The sequence below is a fragment of the Rhipicephalus microplus genome, chromosome 5 (genome assembly GCF_043290135.1).
Source record: "Rhipicephalus microplus isolate Deutch F79 chromosome 5, USDA_Rmic, whole genome shotgun sequence".
Taxonomy (NCBI): domain Eukaryota; kingdom Metazoa; phylum Arthropoda; class Arachnida; order Ixodida; family Ixodidae; genus Rhipicephalus; species Rhipicephalus microplus.
In genome coordinates, this window is record NC_134704.1 from 72,632,711 (window position 1) to 72,645,549 (window position 12,839).

At 48.3% G+C, this 12,839-nt stretch overlaps 1 protein-coding gene across 3 annotated transcripts in view; it reads right to left on the bottom strand.

The window, feature by feature from the left end:
- LOC119174420 (protein SSUH2 homolog) overlaps positions 1 to 12,839 on the bottom strand; it is a 77,203-nt gene that overhangs the window by 11,245 nt on the left and 53,119 nt on the right. For all 3 annotated transcript variants that reach the window (XM_075895665.1, XM_037425312.2, XM_075895666.1), the window contains 3 exons: positions 10,771 to 10,863; positions 9,560 to 9,662; positions 6,684 to 6,788 (listed from right to left, as the gene is read on the bottom strand). In XM_075895665.1, the coding sequence (XP_075751780.1) occupies positions 6,684 to 6,788; positions 9,560 to 9,662; positions 10,771 to 10,863 (301 nt within the window). The remainder of the gene's footprint in view (positions 1 to 6,683; positions 6,789 to 9,559; positions 9,663 to 10,770; positions 10,864 to 12,839) is intronic.

Genomic DNA, 12,839 nt, shown 5'->3' on the forward strand with positions numbered 1-12,839 from the left:
TTCGAGGCTAGAACGGGAGTACTGCGGACCAAGACGTCCGAGCATAATATGAAGGCACAGACACGATATGTTGTGCCTGTGGAGAGGAGGAGGAAACGGCTGAACATTTGATGATGTTCTGTAAAGGGCTCCACAAAGGCGAAGATAATGGCGCCGAATTTTTCAAAGCATTGAAATTTAGGGACAGTGAAGGCAAAACAGACACTAAACGGGTAGAAATAACCAAGAGGAGGCTAACTGATACGTGGCTATACAATCGAGGCGCGAGTGAAATTTGATCCTTAAATACACAGTGATAGTACTTAACTTCATGGCTAGGTGGCGTGAGCCACTGCCCGATCTAAAGGACACGGCCGGATACATCCATCCATCCATCCATCCATCCATCCATCCATCCATCCAGTTGGTTGAGGCCACGCAGCGGAGCGTTCAAGCGTGCTGATGGCTGTACATGCCGTTTTTGGCTGGCTGGAAATTTTGCCTATTAGTTACTGTAAATGCCCACGGTATAACTTCACCATTCGCTGCAGTCACCTGCGTAGTGTATCGCAAAGCCGATATTGCAAATGAATGACCTCGCATGCCGAAGGCATCCAAAGCTCTTGTAGCTGCAATTCATCACGCGCTATCCGCCGGTCCACTGACATGTCATCCTGATACGAGGTCGCGGATATTGCGCAGGAAAAAGACAAACCTTCCTCAAGCCTTTTTGCCTTTCTGCATTTGCGCTTGCACTCAGTCAACGCTATAGCGCAGCAGAGTCCACGATCAAGTCATCTTTCGCCTGTAGCAACGCTGCAACAAACAACTGAGGTCTGCTTATACGTTCCGAAAAACGTTAAGGATTTACTGCGACCTAATTTTAGCGCTACCTAACTCTTTAACAGACGCGCCAATAATAAGGGTCTATGTCACATAGTCATGCGTCGTTTCCTTCGTAATTCACAGGGACCCGAAATCTAAATAAATGTTTCCGAAATGGATCGGGCAGCGCCATAGGCGTGTGCAGGGTTCCCATTCAGTGGCGGCGAAAGTTTGTTGCAGCGCCTCCCCTCCTATTAAAGTCAATGTATAGAGCAGACTTTGCGCCCCCCCCCCTTCTTTCCTAGGTGACTCAAAGGGCGGCCGCACCCCCCTGTCTCCCTCTTGCGCACGCCTATGGGCAGCAACTGCACAGTATATCGCATCGTTGATTCAGATCAACAAAATTAAAATAAAAAAAATGCCCGAAACAGCGAAACTAACGAAATAAATAATTATAGAAGTTATATTAGTCGCAAGGTTCGTTCGGGTGAAGGAACAAGGTTCGCGATAACTAGGAAACAGTGAATTCACTGGGCCGCTGGCGTTCGTCACTCGTCCGTTTATTGAAGATCTCGTCAGAGGATCAGGGCTATACAGCGACGAATGCGCCGCCGTGAACGAGGAGGTCGCTCCGCCTGGCTGCAGATCTTCACAGCGCAGCGCACAAGTGAGGCCGAGTGAACTCGCTCAATAAACGGTCGGTGGCTGCTAGTTAAAGGGGCCCCTCATCACTCACGGCCCACGCTCGATCAGTCTTCGCAGAGTCTTCGCCGGGGCGAGCACTACCAGTGCATGGCGGCGCGTGTTTACCGTGGCACGCTGCCACCCAGGAAGGCGGGCCGGACAGGCGGACCGACGTGCGCGGCACAAGCGGCAAACGGAGCCGCGGAAGGCACGGCCTCGTCAAAAAGCAAACACGAACGGAACAAAGCGGTGCACTTGTCCAACGTACGCTCGACGTTGCTGCAGACTGATGCGTGCAACGATATTCGCGGCGCGCTCCGCGAGTTTCTGGCACGTGCGCAGCAATGCTTTTTTTTGTTGTTGTCAAGTTTCGACATCCTCGTGACAAGGTGGCCGGTCAGTGTGGCCGTGTCAGGTTTTTTAAAAGAAGAAAAGATAACTTTGTGCTGGTAAATACGTAGCATTTCCTTTATACATAACCGTAGCACATCGCTCACAGGCACATCAAAACGACGTGACTTACCGCCACGAACGTCGTCTGGTTTCTGCGTGGTGGTGTAAACGGCGCGGAGGCTTACAAAGAGTGTTCAACTTACATAGAGGACGACGCCCCGAGCAACGGAAAGGAAGATGATAGGAGCGACCTCAAAGGAACAATTAGGGCATGGACAGGGCATGAAGAGCGTAGGCCAGATAAGAGTAACAGACTGGTTTCAATGCAAATGCACGAGGAGGAAGACAAGGTGGGCAGATTGATTTATTTGTGGGGTTTAACGGGCCGAAACCACCACATGATTATGAGAGACGCCGTAGTGGAGGGCTCCGGAAATTTCGACCACCCGGGGTACCTTAACATGCATCCAAATCTGAGCACACGGGCCTACAACATTTCCGCCTCCATCGGAAATGCAGCCGCCACAGCCGGGATTTGATCCCGCGACCTGCGGGTCAGCAGCCGAGTACCATAGCCACTAGACCACCGCGGCGGGGCGTTAGGATGAAATTAAGAAGTTTGCAGGTATAACGTGCAGCAGAAATCACATGCAGGACCAGGCTGATTGACGGAACTTTAGAGAATCCTTTGCCGTGTAGTATAGGCGCAGTCATGATGGTGATCAAACAGCGGACATGCCGAGTGGCCCGGTGAAGTACGCATCGACAACGCCGATATACCGCAAAATTGTAAAATTACGATCGCAACCAAAAGAGCGAGAGTAAGCGAGCGCTCGCTTATTTCGTTAGACACAACCTAAAATGAAATTAACAGACAATCTCTAAAGTTGTCATTGCAGCAGTTTGGGCGAGACCTTTTACAAGAGGGATCGTCGTATTCCGTGGCGCACTGTCAAATTTCTTTACGGCTACATGTTGACTCACTTCACTGGCTCGACATTCACGGGGGGGGCTTGGAGGGGGATTCGGTTTCTCCACACCCCCGAAAATTTTCATATTTCCGTGTGTATACACACGTGCGCATCGCCTTCGTAATTGGTACAGCCCGACTTCGTTTCTCGGCAGGTGCCTCAAGCTCGCCACAAGGAAGCGAACGTCTGTCCACGTAACAATGGCCGTTTTAAACTACCCAAGAGAGAGAGAGAAGAGACTTCGTTGATCATATCCTGAAGAAGCTAACAGGAGCCCGTGAGAATCTCGCTAACCCGGGGGCTCCACCCAGGACGGAGGTGTAGGACGAAGACCAGGCCATAGGCATGCGCACAATGTGGAGAGGGGGTCTGGATACATAAGAGAAGGGCAAAGTCAGTCTCATACATTGACATGATAGGAAGAGGGCGGGCGCGCTGCGACGAACCTTCGCCCCCCCCCCCTCCCTCCCCGAAGAAAAACCCTGCACGCGCTTATCGGCATGGTCCCGGGTCCTCTGGATCCCGCCCGAGTTGCCGTTCGTGCTTAAAGCTTGTGATGACCTCGTTCTAGGCCTATCGAGATTTCAGCTCTACCAGGCCGTTGTAAGATACTGCGAGTACACTTGCCAAGTGCCCGCTATACGACATAATTCATCATATTGCAAGTAGCGATGGGCCCACTTCTTCGGCAAGGCATCACGCCACTTACGAATCTACTATAGTTCACTATAGCAGGTGCTTACTTTGTCGATCATGATTAAATGTGAGAGCACTTTGCGTTAGGATTGACCGTTAAAACACCCGCTAGCTGCGCGAATTCTCTCCCCTCCCCCCCCCTTTTTTTTTTGACGCCTGGCGTGATGCCACGCTAATGCCAAGCGGTATTATACGTGTTAAGGAAGACTCGCTGGATTCCGTGCCGACCGGTTGTGCCCTCGCGATCTCCGACGTCAGCGTAGCTCTGGCCGACTAGGCTTGCCCTACGTCATCTCCTGACGCCAATCTCCGACGACATCGTGGCTCTGACCTACTGGACTTGCCCTACGCCATCTCCTGACGCCGACAAGAGCTCACGCAAGTTGTGCCCCGTCCTCGGACTCCTGTGACCGTGCTTCCATCTTTCGTATCTCTCCTATCCCCTCGATATGTCCTCGCTCGCTGGCTTAGCGCATCTCTCTTTCTCTATACCTTTACTTCTATCCTTCTAATCCCTCCTCAACCCCATCCCCTCTGAGCTACTGTTGAGGTGTCGCACCCTGATGCTGACAGTTACGGGGCTCACTTTTCTCTTCTTTTTCCTCTCTTAGAACCACTTCAGACTCCCCACGCATGACATTCAGGTGGCGTTTTTTCCCCCCTTCTTTTTCGTAAGGAGCCTCAAGCATTAGCGTGGCTCTGTGGTAGAACACCTGCGTACTAGTAACGTAGGTGGCCTGGGTTCAATTCTCACCCGAACAGAAAATTTTGATAATTCGTTTTATCAGCGTCTTTCTCGATTTTTCGGTCACGAACAAAATTAGTTTTTGCTCACAGCCAACGACACCGGAGTTTCTGCGAAACTATAGCTTCTTTGACACTGTCACAATGAAACATGGGTGGTCACACGTCATCATCAATTAGGTACGTGACAGGCACGACTGAGTAAAGGATTGGCGCCCAATTTTAGATGGTTTCTCACTGCCTTTTGCAGGTGCATGACTCGCCCGGGGTTAATATTAACCTAACTATTTATTTATTCATTTTGCCTCGCGATTTATTCACGTACAAACGTAAGCGAACGACGGGAGACGTCAAGGGACGGAAATTCGGGCAAACGCAAAGCTAGGGTATAGCGTGACTATATACCACAGACGCTGCGGATTGTTTTATCGGCTGCTTCATCAACAATTCAATTACGCGGATTTACTTCGCCGGCTCGAACACTAATAGCCGTGCGCTCGGCTAAAGCTCGCTTAGAAGACAGTTTTTTTTTCACGCTTCGTCAGTTGCCAAACGCACGAGCATAGCCTTCGTGCACTCGACTCGAGTAATTAAGGCCCAGTCCGGCCCACGCAGCACGTGCGTCGCGTCGAAACCGGCCGCTCTTTTTTTTTTTCTTAAATCCTTACACGCGGAGAATGCACGAATTCCGCATTAAGGAAGACAACTCGCGAACGTGTATATATATATATATATATATATATATATATATATATATATATATATATATATATATATATATATATATATATATATATATATAATTTGCGGCTGAAACGCTCTAGGCGGTTTCGCGATTGGCGAATCGCGCGCGTGTGTTTCCGCGGCCACGCTCGATTCGACACGCTTGCGTAGCCGCCACCGGACGCAAGGACGCATCGAGGGTGCGCAACGTGCATGAGGAAAACGAAGGTTGGCGGGACCATGCATGTGTTCACAGCGATAAGGCCTGTATCAAAAAAGCTTTTAATGGCACCCGCATCGATGTCAGCAAGAAATACGTTAGTCGCGTAAGGTAAGCTATTATTTTAAAAATGCAATGATAATAGTGTATCGAAGAAATAACGTAATCGAGTTGAGAATGTACACGTACGCACAGTGTTAGGCGGAAAATTTACGAACGAGCGGTGTCGATGGAGCTAACAAGCGACAAGTGGTATTGACTTCTTAAAGGGGTGAACTTCATTGTGCTAGCCCCTTATATTTTTAACCGGCCTATCGACGTCACCCCCCGGACTGCCAGATCGCTTTCCCTACAGTAGTTCCTAAAAGATGCCCCGAGGACTCGCCCTCTGGATTTCGTGCCGACCGGCTGTGCCCCCGCGATTTCTGACGACAGCGCAGCTCTGGCCGACTGGTTCGCCCTACGCTATCTCCCGACGCCGACAAGAGCTCTCGCCGAGTGGTGCCCCGTCCTCGGACTCCTGCGACCGTGTCCGTCTTTCCTATCTTCTCCTTGCTTCTGGATGTCGCTGCCCCTGCGCCACGCTCTCTCCTCCCCCCCTCTCTATCTCTATACCTTTTAATCATATCATTTTAATCCCTCCTCAACCCCACCCCTTGTGAGCTACTGTTGAGGTGTCACACTCTGATGCAGACAGTTACGGGGCTCACTTTTCTCTTCTTTTCTCTTTTAAGAATCACAAAAGAGATGCCCTAAGCCACCTTCGCCACACCCCCACCTCCCTTCCGATCCTAGAAGTGCCACTTTCAGCATATATATACAGCTGAGCCCCAAGACAGTGACGCAGCCAGGGTACAGCACACCAAGACCGTGCGCTCTTGTCCCCCCCCCCCCCCCCAAAAAAAAAAAACTAACAAGTTCTGCCTATACGCCCTGGCCTCAAGTAGAATATGTTTGGCGCCAGTCTTGACAACGGCCGAAACAAACAGGACACCAACAGACAGGTATTCGGGTAGCATAGAATATGCAAGCAGAGCGCACAAAAGGCACAAAGTTATCTATAAAAATAGCACGGCGGGCCGGCCTGAAATAGCTGTGATACATAATCGAAGGTTCTTTCATTGTGTATCACAGCCGTACCGTGCCATTGGGCCTGCCAGGCCGTTTATAGATAGGAGTTCTACCTTTTGTGTCCCCTGCCTTGCATTTGTCGGCTGAGCGATGGCGCATTTTAGCTATAGCATTGGCGATTCGCTGTTGATCAGCAACGTATAGTCATTATTGAATACCGATCCATATATCGCGTTGCCTGCCCATTCAAACTTATGTACTTCAATTTTTTTTTTTCACGCAACTCAGTTGAGATGGATTACCAACTCGCCCAGCAGTCCGTGCTTCTCGTAAACGTCAACACTGCGCATGCGCCGATGGCATTGTGACCGGCTTACCTGCATGAGGATCTTCTCCGACTTGAAAGCGGCCGCGTGCTTCTGCACCAGTTGCACGGAGGCCATGTTGACCGTCATGTCGGGAAAATGGTTGATCGGCCAAATCTGCGAGGGACAAATTAGGGCGCGCGAATGACGTCGTCCTGTAGATGACGTCAACAGCATCGTGTGAATGACGTAATTAGTACCAAACAAAGGCCCCTTCGTTTAGTTCAAGCCCATAGCGTGCGTTTTTGGCGTAATTATCAAAATAAAGACGATGTTTTGAAGACGATGTATTCCCAAGTCGTCGTAACAGGTGTGGTGTCCACGATAAGTTCTGACTGAATTCGGCTACCGTAACAACTGCGATACAACAAGCACTGGCTCGCGCTGGCTGATGTCGGCTGAGCGATGTTCAGAAGCAACGTAGTCATTATTGAATAGAAATCCAGAGATTGCGTTGCCCGTCCATTTATAAACTATGTGAAAATTTTTAAAACTTTCGAAAGATTGATTGATATGTGGGGTTTAACGTCCCAAAACCATATGATTATGAGAGACGCCGTAGTGGAGGGCTCCGGAAACTTCGACCACCCGGGGTTCTTTAACGTGCACCCGAATCTGAGCACACTGGCCTAGAGGCGGAAATGCAGCCGCCGCAGCCGGGAACCGATCCCGCGACCACCAAAACTTTCGAAAGAATCAACAGGAAAGGCCCTGAGAACATAAATGCTTTACTGCATGTGAACACTTTCCCTATAAAAAAAAAGCAGGGGAATGGCATGTCGCGGATGGTGCGCGCCTTTCCCGAATCGGAGATACATCCGGGATCGGGCGCCGGGGGACGCATATATTTTAAGAGAGCAAATCGTTGGACAAGTAGGTGGTTCAAGCATACAAGCTGCACGTATTTTCAATTTCCGTGTCTTAATTGGAAATTTTGGTTGTTGACTTGGGCAAAATGACCTATCAGTGTATTATGTAACATTTTTTGTTGTTTCTTTGCAGACATAACGTGTTTATTCTCACTTTTCCACTTTTTTGTACACATGTTCTTTTAGTTTCGTCACTATTCAGTGCAATATGTCCGTACAGTATGATTTGTATTGACTTTTGCTATGTACACGGCCTGCGTGCCGAACTGCCGTAGGAGCAGAAGCCTTTGTCAGGCCACATGACCTTTAGCTTCTGCTTCCTTTCTGTTATAAACAGTAGAAATAAGGTCAATTCAATTCAATTCTGAAAATAAAAAAACAGCTTTCATTATACTGACAACAGCGCAACAAAGGACAAGGGATAGAAAGAACACAGACGAGCCCCCAATTTACAGCTGAAGTTTATTCCCCAAACGTAGCGGAATATAATGGAAAAAATACACGTTAACAAAAGATTTCGAACCAAAATATTTGCAATCCCAACAAACGCGCGAGACAATTGAGGCAGCAGAAGTTGGTAGACTTGGCAATACCTGCGTGAGCATCCCGTCCATTGCTTTCACGAAAAAAAAAAAAAGAGTGCACTATTTGTCCCACACGCATTCTCCTTTGTGTGTTTTTTTTTTTTTTTTGCAAATAGTGGTTTGCAGTTTTTTGTTGACGTGCCTTTTTCTTTATATTCTGTTCCGTTTCGGAAATAAACCACAGCTGTAAGTTCGTCGTTCGTCTGTGTTCTTCATATCCCTTGTCGTTTGTTGCGCTGTTGTCAGTATAATGACACTTCCGAATACCTTTAATGCTGCCTGTTTCAGCTACTTATAACTGGGTACAGTGTGCGGTGATGTACGGTACTCACAGGCTGAAACGTGGCTACTTACGGCTAAATAATGGATCATGTGCTTTCGTTTCTACCATCTTCCTTGGAGAGCCGTATATACGTTACATGGAGCGGCCAGATTCGTATACAGCGACAGGTCGAGGTCATCTCGATGAATTGCGCATTCCAGTCATTCATTCACTAAACAAAACTCTATTAACGTGAGTACTGAAGTCATGATTTCTTCATACCGTGGCGGGCCGCTCCGCGTCGGCACGGTCAGGCCGAGCCCTACATACGGCGCCATCGTGGACCATCTGGACAGCCCGTATAGTTTATATGAAGAGCTTGGTATCATCTTCCGCCAGTAAAGACATTTTTATCAGGGTCGGCGAGAGTTGAGGGACAGCCCGCCAGCATGTGTGCAATTTCAGTTGCATTCTTTCCTAATTTCGCTTTCGTGGTGGATTTTATTTAAGAGGTACGGAGTGGGGTATGTCCCGGTTTGCAGTAAACGTAGCGTTACTGCCTGAGCTCTGCTTAACTTTACCTGTGGTGGCGGTAATAGCCCATGCCTCAAGTATTAGCACCTACTGGTATCGTTGTAAGTTCATAAGTTCATATGGTATCGCACCTACTGGTATCGTTGTAAGTTCATATGATCCCCGGAACGGTAGTGGGCGTCGGTTGAGTTTTGACTACCACGCAAAGCGAGTCCTCGTGGCAGGTCATTCGTCACCTCGTTGTGGTCCACCCTAGTCTCGTCCACTTGTATCGTATGTGCGGGAAACCAGCGGGTATGAGTTTCGATAAGTTTGGCTTTGTCGATGAGTTTAGCCGAAGTCCCAGCGACGGTCTTTGTCAAAGCTCTGAATTGCTCCTTCGGAACTGCCATAAATATAGGACCATTTTCGGTTCCTGCTGTCTAGAGGAATCAACAATGGCGGGGCAAACCACATTCCAGCCGTATGTCGACATGCCAGCCACATGTAACGTTTCAGTCCGTGAGTACTGAAAGACCACTTTATAAAGGACATATGTGCCCTTTCTTGAAGTTCGAGTGCTAAGCCACGAATCCTAAGCATAATCTGTGCTAATGCACAACAAATGAGTCTCAGATAAGCCGGTGAAGATAAACTCACCCTCGAGTTCTGCTCTTCGAAGACCAGCTGGCCCGAGACAAACTTTATCTGATCGTCCGGTACGAAGGAGTGCTCGACCACGTGGTCATCCGTCTTCGTCGACCTGCGGGCCGTTGAGAGAGGACAACAGCACGATTAGTCACGAGCGCACTTGATCCGTCGCGCCGCACTCGTAAGCAGCGACCTCACGGACAACATTTCGCAGCTTTGCTTCGCATCGCACAGAGTATATATAGGTGTCGCTGCAAACGCGCGACCGAAGCGTATTGTACTACGTTTAGGCGACGTCGCGAATGTCTTTATAGGAAATGACGCTGTACGCGGTTGCCGCAGCGCGTGCGTCTATATAATTCAACTAGGATAAATTTCGAAAGGGTTAGTACGTCATCAGCGCTCTATATATACAAGCTGGCCACACGTGTGGGCAAGGCACGAATTTATTTCCTAGTGGTTTCGACACCAATGCAACATGTACAGGATGGGTCAGTGACACGAAAACGCATACCTGTGGTCTTGAACGAATGAATGAAAATCGCCTGCTCAACTCGACAGCCATGCCAGTCGCAAAGAGAGCAAGGGAAATGATTTCTATTATTGGAGACGTCGTTTCGCCTTTCGCGCGAATGACCATATTCTCACTTTTGCCCAATTCGATGAGCGTCACTACAAACACCGCTGAATCCGGCTCGGCTTATGACGCCGTGGCCTAATTACTTGAATGAGACAGCGGGGAGTCGAACCTGTGTGGCCTTGTGCGTTCGTCGTCGTATACTGCGCGCGGTATGGTTCGGCAAACCGGTGGGTCTGTGCTGTAGAAATACGTGTGCTTTCGGAGATAACAGGTATACATGTGCAAGATGCCCCCCTCCCCCACAATGTCCTCTTCAGAGCCACCTCTGGGTATTTCCTTGCAAGCCATTATATACGTATATACAGAAACAGGAGCTTTGAAGGAGTCTACAGGATTTGCCGAGTTGCAAAGGAAAGATGAAGTGTGTGCCTCCTTTTTTTATTTTACGTGTATGAGATAAATCACTCCTCACGATCGCAATACAGAGATATGGAACACAGCGCCGTCATGCAGCATAACGCTTCCTGCACACAATCAGGTTTTCCCATCGATCCGGGGAGCTATATATGGTATGGTCCATAGAGGGCGCTTAGAGATGCGCGCATGCAATGCACTTCCAGCGGTGTAAAACATCACTTACCATACCACGGTGAGCTTGATGTAGCACTTGATCTGGCCGGTACCGGAACAAGCGCGACATGGAGCCACGCCGTCGCCGTTACATTTCCAACAACTGCGGGAGTGTGACAGGAGAGACGCTGCTCAGTGACACCCGCCTTAACCACAGCTACATCGCGGCACTCGCGCATACGCACGCTTACACTCTAAAAAGTAAATGAGGAAAAGGGGTGTCGAGGTTGCTCCTTTAGGGGAGTAACTAACTTGCCACACCGATTGCACCACTTTGGGAGTAACTGCTAAGGAGTTTCGCGGTTACTCCTCGAAGGAGCAACAGTTAGCAAGAGAAAAATCATATTTTTGTTGGCTTGCCCAGTCTTTCGAAGTGCGTGCTGGCATTTGATTAGATGTACTATCGATATGCAAGCATCACATTCAGAAATTAGTTTCGGAAAAATTCGCAGCAAACACACGGGATTCGAACTGACGACCACTATGTCAGCATGCGCGTACACTAACCACCACACTACGCTACGCTAAGGCACCGTCTGAAAGGAAGCAGGCTTGAGTAGACACCGATGGGTCGTTTGCACACGGCGCGAACATTCCTGCAGTTACTCCAAAAAAACGGGCGCTTTACTCCACAAGGAGAAAAGTGCCCCCCCCCCCCTTCTCGCCGTCCCGTGTGCAATCTTTTTTGCGCACTCCGTCTTTAGAAGGAGCAAAGAGCCCTTTTCGGGAGTAACTGCGCACTTCCCCCACAAAACTTTTTAGAGTGTAGCTTTCGCCTTTTACGACGGTTCGTCGGTTCCGCGGCTATGCAGCTGTCAGAAACGTGCCAGCACGGTGAAAGGCCGTCAGCCACCTGGAGCACAAGACGGGTAAAACAAGTGCGAACACATATATTGAGCTAGTAATGGTTTACTCTATAAACTTCGTGCATTGCAACAGCAGACAGGCCTGGCGAGATGACAACGAGCGCCGGTGAGCTCTATCAAATGCTGTGTCGTTAGTCGCAGAGTTACCCTTTAATTTAGTTAATTTGGTTGGCGTGTCCCACAGCAAAATTGCTGTTCTTATAGTTTGAGAAACAGCTCATAGTTTGAGAAACAAAGCAGTAACACTTCCGCTTCACACCACGGCGTCAAATGCGGATGCCATACGTCGATAAACGCTAAGGTATACTGAAGAACACGAATAAGGTAAAAGAGGTCAATTTAAAGGAAGACGTGAGATACGATAGATTACGCCGGCTATGTACTAGACCAGTCACCCAAGGTATGCGGGCAAATTACTCCATCGAGAACATTCATTAAAGAGTTAAGTTTCCTGTAGCCATCAAAAGTGATAGTTATAGATCCTTTGTGACTACATGGATGTGCGGTTAATCGAAAATTTCGAAGAATGAATCGAACAGCATACTATTCGAAGTACCGAATATTTTTTTTATTATCTTCGGAATAATCAGCGACGCCGAACAATGCTCGAAAGACCGAGACGTTAGAACAGCGAGAGGTAACTTTTCTTGTTTTAATCATCGAACTACCCAGATGCAAGCAGTCGACAACTGCACTATCGACGCTATACTGATCACCGGACGAAAGCGTTTTGCAAACTCAAGTGTCGTCAACACGACAGTGTCATCAATTCACCATCTTCACCATGACATTCATGATGACGTTAACTGATGAAAATTGTTGAGCATTTATGTGTGACTCTCACTTAAAAGCTCATGGATAATGTACCACAGTGAATACTGTAGTCACTGCTATATTTTAGCACGTAGTTACAAAAAATTTTGAAGGCTATAGTTGCTTGCTGCTGTATACGAGCTTGTATCAGCCTACAAAACTGGTAATTTTCTTTGCCGGTTTGATATATTCGTAATGTTCCTTCGATAAAGCTTGTGACTATTTATTCAACTGGAAATGTTCGGGAATTTTCGGGCTGTTTCGAAAATTGTTTCATTTCCAGTCTAGGGCTGCTTTGAAAAATGGTTGGTTGCCTTACTATCAGAAAATTATTCGTACGGTATTCGACTTGTATTCGCAATCGATTCGGTTATAAATGTCATTATTCGCACATACCTAA